General features: G+C 45.1%; 1 protein-coding gene across 1 annotated transcript in view; it reads left to right on the top strand.

Annotated features, from left to right (window-relative positions):
* LOC129386506 (uncharacterized) overlaps window positions 1-17922 on the top strand; it is a 93922-nt gene that overhangs the window by 21480 nt on the left and 54520 nt on the right. The window contains exon 4 of the mRNA XM_072287553.1: window positions 8379-8471. Coding sequence (XP_072143654.1) covers window positions 8379-8471 — 93 coding nt within the window. The remainder of the gene's footprint in view (window positions 1-8378; window positions 8472-17922) is intronic.

Raw genomic sequence — 17922 nt, 5'->3', positions numbered from 1 at the left:
TGTCGAGAAGGCCTGTAGCTTGAGGCGCCCCACTTTCAGCTAAACGGGGGCTGCGACGGCGGCAGAATCGTGCTACGTGGCCCGGAAAATGGCAAGAATAACATAATGGAAGGTGATCAGGTGTTCGCCACGGGTTGACGACAGGGACTCCAGCGGCCGAGTGAGGAACGACAATCGGACGCGAAGTTGGCGGCGGCACATGGAAGGTACCGGTGGCCCGGTAGGCATCAGGATCCGGAGTATCGTAAGGCCGGGCGACAACGTCACCGTAAGTTAGCGGTCCAGCTGCAGGCTGCGGAGGAGGGGCAGATGGTAGCGCCGCGGCAACTTGGGTCTGAATGACATGACGAAGCGAAGGAGCCAAGGTCGTCGACGGCTCCGGTGCGCTATTCGCCAGAGAGAGTTGGCGTGCGACTTCCTGACGGATGAACTGCTTCATCTCTGGCATTAAAACAGAGATGTCGGCAGCGTCGCGGCCGAAATCAAAGGGAGATAAATCCGCGGTGTCCTGCTGAGCAGCGCGTCTTGATGCACGCTGCTTGCGCAGCTCGTCCTATTGTTGACAAAGCTGTATGACCTCGGCAATCGTCCGGGGACTCTTCGCGACGAGCATCTGGAAGGCATGGTCATCGATGCCTTTCGTGACGTGCTTGATCTTGTCTGCTTCGTCCATGGATGAGTTGACGCGCTTGCAGAGCGAGAGCACGTCTTCAATATAACTGGTGAAGGTCTCGTCCTGGCGTTGAGCTCGGCCATGCAAGCGCTGCTCAGCGTAAAGCCGGTGAACGGCGGGACGGCCGAAGACCTCTGCCAAAGTCGTGAAAGCCGACCAGGTGGTAAAATCGGCTTCATGATTGAGGAACCATAGGTTTGCCACATCAGTCAAGTAAAATATGACATTTCTGAGCTTGGCGCGGTCGTGCCATTTGTTATAGGCCCTTACACGATCATTTCCTGCGAGCCAGTCTTCCACGTCATGATCATCTGTGCCGCTAAATATAACCGGATCACGCTGGCGAATGACGCCAGAGCAAACGATGGCTGGAGGCACGGGAGCAGCAGTCTGGGACGGTCCCGGTTCATTCATTGAAATAGCTGGTGGTAGCGTCCGACTGCGGAGTTCCAGGATGTCGAAGAGAAACCCCCACACCTCCACTAAATACAACGGGGGTGTTTGCCTAGCGGCACTAGTTCTAGGTTTGCAGCGGTAGGCTTAAACAGGTCGGTACTATGGCCAAACGGGGAAGCCAGCAATTCTCGTCGTCTTCTCTTCTCTTCTCGTCGCCCACTGCCCAGTGCCTTCAGTAGACTTCAACTCAAATCAGCATCGATTTAGACGAGCATTATCATGCGTCACACAAGTAATAGGGATCAAACGTGTCTTAGTGGCAGCCCTGGACGGCAAATCATCGGTTGACTGTATTTTTCTTGATTTTTACAAAGCGTTTGACACCGTTTCACATTACCTGTTACCGCAAAAACTAACCAGATTTAATATTAATCCTCAAGTTATTGCGTGGATCGCCGAATATTTACGCGAGAGGCGACAATATGTAGTCGTAAACGGCGAACAATCTACAATAACTAATTTTATGTCAGTGGTACCTCAGGGGTCAGTTCTGGGGCCCTTCTCTTCGGAACTTTATATCAATGACAATAATTAAAATGAACAGTCCCATATTAGGTTATTTTCAGATGACTGTATCTTTTACCGTAAAGTTACATCTGAAAGTGAAGGCTTCGCAATTCAAAAACGACTTATATGCCATAAACGAGTGGTGTGAGCGATGGGAAATGAAACTTAATCTCGAGAAAAAGATGTGTGTGAGGTTCTCCAGAAAAAAAAGATCTTGGAAAATGTGAATACGCGATAAACTGCTCTCTAGTAAAAATGGTCTGTGAATATAAATACCTAGGCGTTTACTTTTGCCCCTCTTTGTCATGGAATCGGCATGTGCATTATACCGTAGGCAAAGCTTGTCGGAGCTTGGGATACTTACGACGAAATACACGTGCGTTTCCACAACAAACCCGGGAGTTACTGTATTAATCATATGCAAGATCTGCGCTCGAATACGCATGCTCTGTGTGGGACCCTTCATCAGTAACTAACAAAGAAAGACTAGAAAAAGTTCAGTTCATGGCGGCAAGATATGTACTAGATGTACCAATCTATGACAGGCAGTTTAGTGCAACTAAATCTAAGGCCAATGCTAAACTGGCAATCTCTCCAGCACTGAAAAGCGTCGTTTCGACTTAAGCTTGTACGCAGCACATATCACTCTCATACTCGAATTCCGCCTGACGTGTACATAAACCAGCCTCACTACACATCAGCACGCAAAGATCATGACCACAAGATAAGAGAATACAAATGTAATACATCGGCCTTTAGCAGCTTTTTTCCCCAAGAGCCATCAGTCAATGGAACCGACTTCCTTCCTCAGTTGTAGGAATTTCTTGTCATAACACGTTCTTTTCTGCATTAAAAGTAAGAGTCTCTTGATCACTAAGGATTGATAAATTTAGCGTGTACGTCTAGCAATTATCATGACCTATAAAGAATCCCAGTTGCAAATGACATTTTCTTTTAGTGCCTCTTTTTTCACCTTGTCGCACTGTATCTTAATCACCACATTCTTTCTTTATCAACTTAATATTCGCTTTGTTCTTTTTTTTTTTGCTTTTTCATTATGACTCTTCGTAATCATTCTGCTTTATGGACTTTTTTTTTTTCATATGTGACATGTGACATCTGCAACGTGCCTGTGTCCGACGTGGCTGCGTGCAACTTGGCTGTGTGGTTTTGTGCCGGCGTACAATAATGTGTTGTTCACTTACACGAATTTATGCAAACCCGCAATCTTTATGCTTGTTTTTTCATCTGTATCCCTCCCCCCCTCCCCCCCCCCTCCCCCCCTCCCCACTGTAATGCCTGAATGGGCCCTGTGGGTACGAAATCAATGAATAAATAAATATATAAATAAACAGCGTGCCTCATTATGGTATCTTCAATTTGGCACATGAAACCAGATCACTGCATCTTTTACTCATATAACAACAGGCCCATTGCACCGAAGGTTAAAAAAGAAGGTCAATCGGGTTCCATTTCATTGGAGAGAACGAGACAGTGGCGCCACTACCCAGCTTTCATTTTTTCTCGTAATCACGGCATGTTCTGTTGATGCTGGCGTCACGAAAAAAAGTGGCAGAAAAAACGCATAATTTCGGGATAGACGATAATTGCAGTATTTCTCGCGTAGGGGGATTGGTCGAATATCACGACATCACCCTCAACTACCGCGAAATGCGGTTGAGATCATCATCATCATCATCATCATCATCAGCCTGGTTACGCCCACTGCAGGGCAAAGGCCTCTCCCATACTTCGCCAACCACCCTGGTCATGTACGAATTGTGGCCACGCCGTCCCTGCAAACTTCTTAATCTCATCCGCCCATCTAACTTTCTGCCGCCCCCTGCTGCGCTTCCCTTCCCTTGAGACCCAGTCCGTAACCATTAATGACTATCGGTTATCTTCCCTCCTCATTACATGTCCTGCCCATGCCCATTTCTTTTTCTTGATTTCAACTAAGATGTCATTAACTTGCGTTTGTTCTCTCACCCAATCTGCTCTTTTCTTATCCCTTAACGTTACACCTATCATTTTCCTTTCCATAGCTCGTTGCGTCGTCCTCAATTTGAGTAGAACCCTTTTCGTAAGCCTCCTGATTTCTGCCCCGTAGGTGAGTACTGGTAAGACACAGCTATTATACTTTTCTCTTTAGGTATTATGGCAACCTGCTGTTCATGATCTGAGAATGCGTGCCAAACGCACCCCAGCCCATTCTTATTCTTCTGATTATTTCCGTCTCATGATCCGGATCCGCCGTCACTACCTTCCCCAAGTAGATGTATTCCCTTACGACTTCCAGTGCCTCGCTGCCTATTGTAAATTGCTGTTCTCTTCCGAGACTGTTAAACATTACTTTAGTTTTCTGCAGATTAGTTTTTAGACCCACTCTTCTGCTTTGCCTCTCCAGGTCAGTGAGCATGCGTTGCAATTGGTCCCCTGAGTTACTAAGCAAGGCAATATCATCAGCGAATCGCAAGTTACTGAGGTATTCTCCATTAACTTTTATCCCCAATTCTTCCCAATCCAGGTCTCTGGATACCTCCTGTAAACAGGCTGTGAATAGCATTGGAGAGATCGTATCTCCCTGCCTGACGCCTTTCTTTAGTGGGATTTTGTTGCTTTGTTTATGCAGGAATACGGTGGCTGTGGAGCCGCTATAGATATCTTTCAGTATTTTACATATGGCTCGTCTACACCCTGATTCCGTAATGCCTCCATGACTGCTGAGGTTTCGGCAGAATCAAACGCTTTCTCGTAATCAATGAAAGCTATATATAAGGATTCGTTATATTCCTCAAATTTCTCTATCACCTGATTGATAGTGTGAATATGATCTATTGTTGAGTAGCCTTTACAGAATCCTGCCTGGTCCTTGGCTTGACAGAAGTCTAAGGTGTTCCTGATTCTATTTGCGATTACCTTAGTAAATATTTTGTAGGCAACGGGCAGTAAGCTGATCGGTCTATAATTTTTCAAGTCATTGGCGTCCGCTTTCTTGTGGATTAGGATTATGTTAGCGTTCTTCCAAGATTCCGGTACGCTCGAGGTCATGAGGCATTGCGTATACAGGGTGGCCAGTTTCTCTAGAACAATCTGCCCACCATCCTTCATCAAATCTGCTGTTACCTGATCCTCCCCAGCTGCCTTCCCCCTTTGCATATCTCAAAGGCTTTCTTTACTCCTTCTGGCGTTACCTTTGGAATTTCGAATTACTCTAGACTATTTTCTCTTCCATTATCGTCGTGGGTGCCACTGGTACTGTATAAATCTCTATAGAACTCCTCAGCCACTTGAACTATCTCATCCATATTAGTAATGATATTGCCGGCTTTGTCTCTTAACGCATACATCTGATTCTTGCCAATTCCTAGTTTCTTCTTCACTGTTTTTAGGCTTCCGCCGTTCCTGAGAGCATGTTCAATTCCATTCATATTATACTTCCTTATGCCAGCTGTCTTACGCTTGTTGATTAACTTCGAAAGTTATGCCAGTTCTATTATAGCTGTAGAGTTAGAGGTTTTCATACATTGGTGTTTCTTGATCAGATCTTTCGTCTCCTGCGATAGTTTACTGGTATCCTGCCTAACGCAGTTACCATCGACTTCCATTGCACACTCCTTAATGATGCCCACAAGATTGTCGTTTATTGCTTCAACACTAAGGTCCCCTTCCTGAGTTAAAGCCGAATACCTTTTCTGTAGCTTGATATGGAATTCCTCTATTTTCCCTCTTACGACTAACTCATTGATCGGCTTCTTATGTACCAGTTTCTTCCGTTCCCTCCTCAGGTCTAGGCTAATTCGAGTTCTTACCATCCTGTGGTCACTGCAGCGCACCTTGCCGAGCACGTCCACATCTTGTATGATGCCAGGGTTAGCGCAGAGTATGAAGTCTATTTCATTTCTAGTCTCGCCGTTCGGGCTCCTCCTCGTCCACTTTCGGCTATCCCGCTTGCGGAAGAAGGTATTCATTATCCTCATATTATTCTGTTCCGCAAACTCTACTAATAACTCCCCCCTGCTATTCCTAGTGCCTACGCCATATTCCCCCACTGCCTTGTCTCCAGCCTGCTTCTTGCCTACCTCGGCATTAATGTCGCCCATTAGTATAGTGTATTTAGTTTTCACTCTACCCATCGCCGATTCCACGCCTTCATAGAAGCTTTCGACTTCCTGGTCATCATGACAGGATGTAGGGGCGCAGACCTGTACAATCTTAATTTTGTACTTATTAATTTTAACAGCATGACCTCCCACCATCTCCTCAATGCTATAGAATTCCTGTATGTTACCAGCTATATTCTTATTATTCAGGAATCTGATTCCTAGTTCTCGTTTCTGCTAAGCCCCGTGCCCGCTTTTTAGAACTGTATATGCTTCTTTTGGCCTCCTAACTTCACTGAGCCCTATTATATCCCATTTACTGCCCTCTAATTCCTCCAATAGCACTCCAATAGTTGAGATATCCTCCCCCAGATAAATTCTTAACAAAATTCCAACAAAGTACCTGGCGCCAGCTTCAGGCACAAACTTTTCTTTCTCCAGCTTTTCTCTCCCTGGTTCATCCAGGCCTATATCGACAGGAATGTACGCTCTGCGGCGCGCCTAGAGCCAACTTCCATCACATAATGTTCTTATGCCCTGAGCTCCAGCCACCCTCTGAGTGGCAACTCACCGACGTCGAGGGATCGGAGACCGTCGTGTCTAGCTCCAACCCAGCCGACTAAATACGGCTGCTGGACTGGGCTTTGAGCGTCGCCGAGGGCCACAAACTCCCGGACACCCTACGCGCTCCTGAGCCCCCTCACAAGTAACGTTGTATAAAGGCTCAAGTAATAAATGTTTACCACCACCCACCTTTACGAACAACTGAAGCTCACGAATCATTTAAAGACTCCTGTCTTTCAATCTGTGAGTCTAACAATTGTCAATCGCGAGGGTGAGCATAATTGGGCAGAACGTCGCACGCACGTATCATTCTCGCTCTATAGAGCATTGCGTCCGCATGCCCGACAGCACAAAGTATCTAGCTCGCATAAATTTCTGAAGTGCTCGTGGATCAAGGAGCTTTAGATCACTTACACCCCCCGTTCCGACGCAGGCAATGTCATCGTTGCTTGTCTAAAATAAATTTATTCTTGCTTCATATCACCTTAAAATGCACTATATGCAACATTGGAGCTAATTCTAACAGAGACACATTGAAATGTGTTCACTAATGCGCTAGCGCACTTATGCCAAAGAGTTACTTCGTACTTCGGCTGAAAAGCGAGGTTAAGGGAGATGAAAGACGATATTTCTTACGCTCAGTTATTTTTCTGCATGGGAGTCAAAGCAATGAATGTGAATGAAGTAGATCAGTGACTAAGGTCTAAAAGCTATCATTTTGTTTATATGCCTTGTGCCACAAGCAGTATTTATGTATACAGCTAGATAAGTGTTAGACAAAGGCCAATCACGATGCTCTGCAGACGAGACTTATACGCAGGGTTAATCTTAAAGACGGTCCAGAGCCACTTATTCTTTAAGCATTCCAACGTCAGTTTCAAAACATTGTTTCGGTAGAACGGGTTCACATGACTCGCACGTTCCCAGAATTAGTTATTCTGTCAGCATTCAAACGCCAGTTCAAAGTCATTGTTTGGGCAATTACGTTCCCCAGATTTTACTGCGCAGCTCCCCTCAGAAAGTGAAAAAAAGAAATTGTGGTTATTCCAATACTACATATTTCCTACCACTTGAAAAAGGTAGCTGAGCGATTTAAAACAACAGTGGTCTCTTCTGCCCGTTCTAAGCTTGTTTAGTTTTGTTGCCGAATAATATGAGGTAGCGCCAGATGTATAGTAACTAGAAACAGATAATGCAGTTTGTCTACTGCACTTACAATAACGCCTACATAACGGGTGGAAGCAGCTTACAGATCGCACGTACTGCTGTGTAGGTCACAGTCTCCGAGAACATGACGATAACAATAAGAACAAGCGCAATGACTCGCTCACGCATCAATATAAATCTTGTGGTCCTTAGCCGTTTTTATTGCATGTACTGCAGTGAGCAACAACTACCAAATTATAGTACTCATTACAATGGTGCCGGTACAAATGTATGACACTAGTTAGATTGTGCGAGTGCCGGTTTTGGGTTAACAGTAATGCAGACGCTAAAGTACCACTAAAAGCGATGCAGGCGTGCTTGTCACTTGGTGTCACTGATGTCTGTAAACAACTGTGTCTGGGAAGGCGTTGCTACAAGAAACTAGTGCTGTGTCTTCGACTCTACTGTTCTGCCTTCGCGCACGTGCAGCCCCGCCACAGATACCGGTTTTAAATTCTCTAGTAGGTAAATGTTAATAGTACATAGTAGGTAATGTGTTGCTTACTCTTCACAGCTCAGCTTAAAGGAACAGCAGTTCTTGAACCTAAAGCACCGTGTATGTATAACGCATCCTGGCCGTGACAGTGTGCTTTGTGTGCAGGGAAGTGTAGCTTTGCTACGTGATCAAGCCCGACAGACGCAGTGAGCCTACGATAACATGCTAGACAGTGCAATGCCCATGATATTCCCTACTGCGCTTATGTAATGTTGTCTAATGTGGTCACGTGAGCTCCGACGTATATTATCGAACGTTTACATTAGGGTACAATTTAGCAATATGGCATAATCTGACTGATTAGACAAGTCTATTTTTGTTATGATGCTGTTTAATGTTTCATACTCTTCAAGCGTGACTGATGACATCGCAGCTTTCCGTGAGGAAGAAGTTGATGATACTGAGGAAGACATCTTTGGCGGCAGCGACGGTGGCAGCGGCAGCCGCACTGGTGCGAGCGGAGGAAGTAAGTACTTCAAGGCGTACACCACCCTCTGTGTATTTAACGCCTCGCACGACAGGTGCGTGTAATACCAATACAGTCGAACGCCTTTACCACGAATGCCTCAGTAACTATGCGAGCACTATCGAAAAACAATTTATTAGGTCCCAGCCAAATGCGTATCCTTCCTACGCATGGTTATGACCTCTGCAACGAAAACCACTACAAAAAATTTGCCTTTGCCACCAAGAAATTCAGGCCGGCAGGATGGTTGAATTGTTGCTTCACAACGAAGCCCACGTGAGGGTTCTCTCATGCCTCCACCCCAACCCTCCCGCCAACCAGACACCACTGAGCTGCGCTTTGCTTGCATCAACGGCAGCGCCAGTGCGCCATTTGAAGAGCGTTCCGATGCACTACTGCGCTGCTCCAAATATCGCTCAACCCGTACGCCTTTTGCAACACAGCAGCGGGTGCGACGGCTGAACAATGCGTAGCAGTTGTTGATGGCGTGATGACGTTATCGTAACTCATAACTGACGAAGTCTTCAAAGTTAGCTATCGGACTCATAGTGCGGACAGCTCACACATTGTGCCGCAGAGCGCGCCCTGAGCTTCTGCACAATAAGATCAGGGTGGCACACTGCATGAGACGAAGTGCGCGCGAAAAAGAAAATAATTACAACTTCTTTCATTAACTTTAGTTAGTACAGGTTAAATATAGGCTATCACTTGTTCGACATGTTTAGAATGCGCTATTCTGAGCGCCGCGGAGCGTGGTCTCTGCGATCCCTATACCGTAGAATTTCGGAAGACGGCTTATAGAGACTCATTTGCGCACAGGTCAAAAATAGCTAGTTGCAACGGCAACGCTCTGTATTGGACTTTTTTCTCAGAGGTAGCCAAAGAACTGATGCAAGGCCCATAATATTTGAAAAGCGCACTTCGCAAAATACATTTCGCTTGCTTCAATTCACGATTTCAATCACGTGCAGAATAACGGGATCTGTTAAAGGGTATTGCTCATTTGCGTGACGCCTGCGCTAGAATGTATTTTCCACATCTGCCGCCAACCCATGCGTTTGCTGGCGCTGGCTAACACTCGCAGAGTTAGTTCTAGCAGATAAACATAAATACCCCTAAAAGTGAATAGGAAAACGGCGCTGAGGTAGCTCATTTGGTAAGAGTATCGCACGTGTAAGGCGAAGACGTGCTTCGTACTCCACTTGTTATTAGTTGTTATTAATTATTATGTATAATTAATATAATAAATATGTTTTCATTTGCATTATTTTTCATATCTTTAATTGAATTCTGAGGTACCAGGAATTTTCCTATGCTGTTTTTGGTGTCTTTCTTTGTTGGCTTCTTCTGAGATGACAATAAAAATGGGGCCCCCATTTCCTTCTCGTTAATTACATAGCGAGTGTTTCGAAACTGGCACAAATTATGCCTTCAGGTGGCACGTATGGGTCTCTTGACCAGTTGCTTTCACCCAAATTGTTCACGTACACTTGACGCCGTGAGGCGAAGAGCACGCTCAAGTGGAGAGCAATTCGATGGGTCTGAGCCACTGCCCTGAAAATTGATAACCGGATGAAGAGGGTAATCCCGGCGTCTACGAATGGTCCGCTTTCCCTTACATAGCTTGCGGTGGCTGGTCAAAATAGTGGCGGCATGCAATGGAAGCTTAAGGTTGACGCTAAAACGGATCCTCAACAAAAAAGAGTGGGCAGAACGACGTCTTAAACGTGCCGAAAGTGCTCGAAAACATTACGAGGCGACGCAATAAGTTTGATTGTACGCAAATAAACCTATGCTCTCCGGCAGGTGCGAGCAGCCAGTGCCTGAGTGATTGGTGGCAACCATCTTTTATTCCTTTCGGAACGGGGCATCCTGAGGCTATTCAGAAGAAAATTCCGTTTTGTTCGGCATATTAATACATCTTTAAGGCGTACACGTCACTTTGACGCGGTGAGTTTTCGGTGTTAGGTGACGTCGCGTGATAGGCAGGCAGACTGACTACAGCCCGAAAACGTTTGAGCAATTCTCGAGGTATAATGGCGAAAAGACGTCGAATCAGAAACAACTTTTTTTCTTTTGTTCGGTTGGTCCAGTCATGCATAATCAATGTAGACACGTCATATCAGATGGGGAGCTATCGCGGTTTTCGTGAGATCGCGTGACATACAAGCGAAGTAGAGGTGGTCCAAAAAAGTTTTTGAAAAATCGCTCAGGGCTGATTGCAGAATCGGAATAGAAAAGTTTTGAACAGCTTTACGTTATAGCGCCCCAGGTCGCACTACTAGAAATGGCAGGGTGTGCATCAAAAATGTTTGAAAAAATGCGTAGATAATATCGCTGCTGCTAGGCTATTTGAAAGATAAAGTTAAATCATTCGCCCAATACGAATCCTACTGGGGAGGCCGGCTCCTAATATATTGTACAAATAATTAAACATCGGCAAAAAAGTGTGCGCATGTAAACGCCCTTATAATATATATCGAGTATTAGAATCTATGCTCATGACTGGATGTTATACAGACCAATAAACTGTATAAACAGTTTATAAACAATCTGCACATTATCTCTAACTGCCGTAGCACCTGCCTTATGACGCTAAACACCAAGATATGCAAAATATTACTTTTTAATGTGAGCGTGACGTTTCCAATTTTCCCTACCACATACAAGGAGATAAGCTGTGCCGCACAACATCTTACAAATATCTTGGCGTTTATATTACACCAGGGCTCTCCTGGTATGAGCCCATCACCGCTGCCTGCAATGAAAGCCTCAAACATTAAGGTATTTACGCCGCAACATCCATCATTGTCCCTCTACTGCTTGCAAATTATGGTATCTCATTTTCATGCACCGCCAACTGGAATGCAATTCACCTCTTTTGTCCCCTTCCGCTCATTATCTAATTAACATGCTTAACGCAGCTCAGAACAGAGCCGCCCGTTACATTTCCAAGCAACTATGACAACCATTCAAGTGCGACTAAGCTTAAACTCAATCATTTCAGTCAACCACTGGCCTTTCATGGTCAAATGTTTTACCGTACCTGTTTCACAAGTATACGTATACAGCAATAAATAGCCTTGTTACGCCATGCCTGACTTGTTTTCAAGTCAGGCAGTCCACATAATCCAATCACCTGAGTTTCACGCGCATCTTTGATAACACGAACGCTTTTAACACATCCGCACATCCACAAGCCGTCCGCAAGTGGAATTATCTTCCTGGTGGATATTGCCTCTGATAATAACCTGAAAATGTTTCGCCACAAGCTTGAGGTACATTTTCTACTATAGCTTTGTAACATGAATTCGTCGTTTAAGTTCCTAATTTGTTAATATTGTGATGTGTTCCCTTTTGTTCTTCACTTGCACTCAAAGGCTCTTTTAGTGTTTATTTCACAAACGCATTCTGTTCTATTTCATTCTTCTTTTTCCTTTTTATAATTTCCTCATTTTGGTCACTTGCGTTGTAACCTTGTTTGTATTTTGCAGTATAATTTCTTGCGCTGTGTTTCAATATTGACTGGCTTCGTAACCCTGTTCCTTAATAGTTTGCTTGTGCTTTGATTGTTATAACTAAACCCCCTTTACACAATGCTCTTTGGGCGTGCAAGGGATATTTAAATAAATAAATATCTAAGAATTCATCACCATTTACTAACTATTAAAATGTGGTATTTGTGGAGGGCCACACATGTTGGCGCTACCTATTCGGGGCAGAAAAACTATTCTTCGCTCTACATCGCGTTCCACTGAGGGCTTTCTGTGGAGTTCAAATCATCATGCTTCAGCGTAACGGCGTTTATTACGCAGTGTTAATATTAAGGTCGCGATACTAGTCCAAGGTAAACTGCATAGCCTTCACCACGCAGTTGGCCAGCTATACTGCAATCCTTCCTCAATCCTTCAAGTAAGCAATGCGACAAAGCTTCTGCTTGCCCGTGTTAGTACATTTATGTTTGCCAACTTCGTCTATGTGGTCAATTACTAGGTTGACTCGCAAGGCAAGGAAAGGAGGCTATGTAATCTTTCTCACCAAAGCCTGTGCTGTGTTGGAGAAGCAAAAGCAGCAGCTTCATTGCTGCAAAAATAAGGACATTGCGGAGAAAAGCAAGACACGCACAGCATGGTCTACCAACTCAAATATTTTATAATATCACACAAATGCGTATATTTTCGAGCAATCACGTGGCAAGAATGCAAGAAAAATAGTAAAAGCAAACACAATCGAAAGGTGCGCATTGAGATGCTTTGCCCGAGCCATGCAATGCCGACAGATTGTCTAGAACCGCACATTTCAGCGGATCTCTTTATAAAAAAATGCGTTAGATGTCATGTACCGCCTTGTCTTTACATTTAGAACTGACCATGGTATCCGACACAATAGATATACAGCCGCGCTCTTTACAATGCAGATGGCGACTAGCTCGCGAAAGATGATATATGTTGCATTAAGCTATCATTGAAACAGCACCCGCTCGGGGCAACGTAGCATTTCCATAATGATAGAAGAATGTCATAGATGAGCTCTGCCTAACACGCGACCATTAATCGACGTGGCTAAACAGTGCGCCCATGTGGGCTTGAGTTCCGTTCTCGACCCTTCCGTTCACAGTAGCGCAGAGCGTGCCCAGTTTGTGCTTTCACGAAAATATTACACAGGAGCCATAAAATGCCCCTATTATCGCGACAGCGTTAAAAAGCTTGTGTCGCAGAAAAACCGGTGTCGTCGGCGTCGGTGGCCTTGGCCGTGACCGATAAATCCCGGAAGGCACTTCATAAATAAAAAAGAACTTGCAAGATGTGCTGGGTGGGAATCGAGCCAGGGTCTCAGGAGTGTAAGACGGAGACGCTACCACTGAGCCACGAGTTCGTTGCTTTGAAGCGGTACAAAAGGGCCTCTAGTGAATGCGGTGCTGCCTTAGAAACTTGCCGTAGAAAGTTATACTGCGGTGCATATCGGTGAGTATGAGCATGTAACTTACAAAAGTCGCAGTTACACGAGTAGCGAAGCAAGTTTCCGCTACATTTGTTCTGCGCTCTGCTCACACACAGAGCCATCTTGCGGCCAACATAGAAGATCCCCTCCTCGCTATGTGTGGCGCTGCCCCGACACGTGGCACGCCTCTCGCCCGCTTCTCCCTTTCGGGCTGTGCGGGGACCGGTACGAGGATGCCCCCCTACCCTTGCGTTTAATAAGTTTTCTCGCTCTGTCCCCTTCCAACTTCAAGCGTGTTTTCTCAAGACGATGTGACACACCGTGCCAATACGGAAACCTTACAACCGAAACGTTCGAGCGATTCTTTCACGTACGAAGGCGTTAGCTTCCGCTTGCACTCGTGACGAGCCCCTTTCCCTCATAAATGCCAAGCTATATCTAGCTTACCGCGTTTGCTTTAGTTCGCCTAATGTCCTGGCGAAGCTTCGGTTCATTCACTGTATGTACATTTTAGTCAAGGCTGCATTCAGACAGGAAACATCAATGACAATATTTACTACCTGCGAATGGCCCAAGCAGAGGTCAAGAATATTCGAGAATACAGCAAATGTGACTTCGCCTAAATTGCAAGGTCTAGTCCGAGACCCGAGAACATATTGTTAGGGACATGCAACGTTAACTTTTAGCTGAAACTCTGTAAGTGTGCATCCTAAAGATATTGGCCGACAAGTCTGCGTACATGTCTAAGTTAATAACACCTAAGTAATCGACGTCTTCTCGACGTTTCCTTCTTTTGTATCCCGGTGCCCTCATCATCATCATTGTGTGAGCAGTTCGATTCGCGCATCGTCCAGTGTCGCCACCGCGCCCGCGTTAACACCGAGTCCAGTCAACGAGATAAAAAAAAAAAACTTGCTATGATGTATCCGATTGTTTCGTTTCCTTCCATCCTGGAGACGAAGTGTTTTCGTGGACCCAGTTTACGGTCCTTTGATTGTGTTACAAATTTCAATCCCATTTCATTGGGTCCTACATTGTTCTGGAATAAACTTCGCCGCTGATTTATTGCATCGCTTTCGTTGTCGTGCCTTTTGACGGCCGCTGCCTGTGGACGGTGATTATGCCTGTATTGCGCTTAAAGCCTTTTATACGTCGTTCACTGCCATATGCAGCCGCGAGGTTGGCCGCTTCAACGCGTGGTGAAGTGCTGTCAGCATATTACCCCTTCATCTTCTTCAGCTGCATATATTTACCACTATAGCCAGCCTCATGCGCATGGGCGCGTGTCCATGATGAATAAAACGTCGAGGTTTAACAGCTGCTTCGCAATTTATATATATATATATACATATATATATATATTTATATGTATATACACAGTCCGGTTGTTCGATGGGCCAGATAATAAGTGGGTGAAACTGAATTTCCCAATTTCGTGGTAATCTGCTGTATTCCCCGAGACCTACCACTACCTCAACGACGTGAACGACTTCCGGCACTTCACCCACGTACTCGTTTTGCCAATTTGACACTCACAATAGTAACCTATTAAATATGCAGGACTACTTATTTTGTGAAGCAATGCACACTACTGTAGAAGCAGCCGCCGTTGAGCACCACAGCAGCACTGGAAGCATTGACAAATTGACTTGCGAGTGTAGGGCATTAAAATGTGTGTTAGCACGTTGCCACACGTCACACACACCACCGAGCACACGCCACCTAGGCACACAGTTTAGCCACGAGAAGCTCAAGAATGTACGATGCAATAAGGGTCTATAAAACAATACGAAAATCGATTTCCGAAGTTGGAGCATTTATTCATGATCGAGGGGCTGGTAAATGGCAGCTTACGCTGACTGAATCAATGCCAATCCAACGCAAATCGCGTGTGCTTGTCAGCTGAATCAATAAGCATTTCTCCGCAATTGAAGCCATGCGCCAATGCCATCGCGCGGCTGGCTTTACGTCCCTTTTATTCTTCCGTAGCAGTGACAGATAGCGCCACTGTTCCAGTGTGGTAACATAGCTAGCTCCCTGTGAGCGACATTAGGCTAGGACGGAATGCCTTGATATTAATAATCAATCTCAAGACCGCCGACATGACACCTGAACTTTGATGCCGAGATTAGAGAAAGCCTACCGGACGACTGCAACACAATTCCCTTCCGTCAAGGGGAGCAAACGCGTTTGAATTTGGTACCCATTCGGTCCAAAGTGGCTGAAATGCCGTTATGTCAGGCTGGAGAAATGCTGCTGAATCCGGTACTCTGCGGGAAAAATTCGAGAAGAGTTTTAGCTCAACGGCATTATATGCGTCCAAGCTGGACGCAGACTCAGACCATGTCTTGCCAAAAGAAAAACTATACTACAAAACACTTTGAATACCCCGCGATTTATGAAGCCCCGTCTTCAATTATCATCATCGTCATCATCAGCCTGGCTAAACCACTGCAGGGCAAAGGGCTCTCCCATACTTCTTCTACCACGGCGTTCATGTGCTAATTGTGGCCATGTTGTACCTGCCAACTTCCTAATCTCATCCGCCCACCTAACCTTCCACCACCCCCTGCTACGCTTCGCTTCTCTCGAAACCCAGGCCGAGACCTTTAATGACCAACCGTTATCTTCCCTCCTAATTACATGCCATGAACATTTCTTATTCTTGATTTCAACTAAGCTGTCACTAAATCACGTTTGTTCCCTCACCCAATCTGCTCTCTTTTTATCCCCCCCCCCTTTTTCATCAATCTTCTCTTCATAGCACGTTGCGTCATCCTTAATTTAAGTAGAACACTTTTCGTAAGCCTCCAGGTTTCTGCCCCGTAGGTGAGTACTGGTAAGACACAGCTGTTATACGCTTTTCTCTTGAGGGAAAATGGCAACCTGCTGTTCACGATATGAGAATGCTTGCCGAACACATCCCAGCCCATTCTTATTCTTCTGATTATTTCAGTCTCATGATCCAGATCCGAGGTCACTACCTGGCCTAAGCAGGTGTATTTCTTACCATTTGCAGTACCTCGCTACCTATCGTAAACTGCTGTTCTCTTCCGAGACTGTTAACTATTACTTTGGTTTTCTGCAGACTAATTTTAAGACCTTCCGTTCTGCTTTGCCTCTCCAGGTCAGCCAGCATGTATTGCAATTGGTCCCCTGAGGCAATATCATCATCGAATCGCTATTTACTAAGGTATTCTCCGTTAACTCATATCCCCATTTCTTCTGAATCCAGATCTCTGAATACCTCCTGTACACACGCTGTAAATAGCATTAGAGAGATGGCATCTCCCGGCCTGACGCCCTTCTTAATTGGGATTTTGTTACTCTCTTTATGGAGGACTACGGTGCCTGTGGGGCCACTATCGATCTTTCAGAATTTTACATACGGCTCGTCTACACCCTGATTCCGTAATACCTGCATGACTACTGAGGTTTCGACAGAATCAAACGCTTTCTCGTAATAAATGAAAGCTATAGGGTTGGTTATATTCCGCAGATTTCTCCATCACCTGATTGAAAGTGTGAATTTGATCTATTGTTAGGTAGCTTTTACGAAATCCCGCCTCGTAGTTTGGTTGACAGAAGTCTAACGTGTTCATGATTCTATTTGCGATTACCTTAGTAAATACTCTGTAGGCAACGCACAGTAAGCAGATCGGTCTAGAATTTACAAGTCTTTGGCGTCCCCTTTCTTATGGATTAAGACTATGTTGACGTTCTTCCAAGATTCCGGTACGCTCGAGGTCATGGGTCATTGCGTATACAGGTTGGCCAGTTTTTCTAGAGCAATCTTCCCACCATCCTTTAACAAATGTGCTGTTACCAGATCCTTCCCAGCTGGCTTCCCTGTTTGCAAGCTCCCAAGGTTATCTTTACTTCCTCCGGCGTTAATTGTGCGATGTCAAATTCCTCTAGACTATTCCCTCTTTTATTATCGTCGTGGGTGCCCCTGGTACTGTATAAATCTCTATACGTAATCCTCAGCCACTTGAACCATCTTATCCATATTAGTAATGATATTCCCGGCTTTGTCTCTTAACGCATACATCTGATTCTTGCCTATTTCTAGATTCTTCACTGCTTTTAGGCTTCCTCCGTTCCTGAGAGGATGCTCAATTTTATCCATATTATACTTCCTTATGTCAGCTTTCTTATGCTTGCTGATTAACATGGAAAGTTGCACCAGTTCTATTGGAGCTGTAGGGTTAGAGGCTTTCATACAATGGCGTTTCATAATCAGATCTTTTGTCTCCAGCGATCGCTTACCCGTATCCTTTCTAACGAAGTTACCACCGACTTTATTGCAAACTCTTTAATGATGCCCACTAGATTGTCATTCATTGCTCCAACACTAAGGTAATCTTTCTGAGTTAAAGCCGAATACCTGTTCTGTAGCTTGATCCGGAATTCCTCCATTTTCCCTTTTACCGCTAAATCATTAATCGGCTTCTTATGAACCAGTTACTTTTGTTCCCTCAAGTATAGGCAAATTCGACATCGTACCATC

Source organism: Dermacentor andersoni, chromosome 4 (assembly GCF_023375885.2).
Source record: "Dermacentor andersoni chromosome 4, qqDerAnde1_hic_scaffold, whole genome shotgun sequence".
Classification (NCBI taxonomy): Eukaryota; Metazoa; Arthropoda; class Arachnida; order Ixodida; family Ixodidae; genus Dermacentor; species Dermacentor andersoni.
Note: the sequence above shows the minus strand (reverse complement) of the source record. Positions and strands in the feature narration are given on the sequence as shown.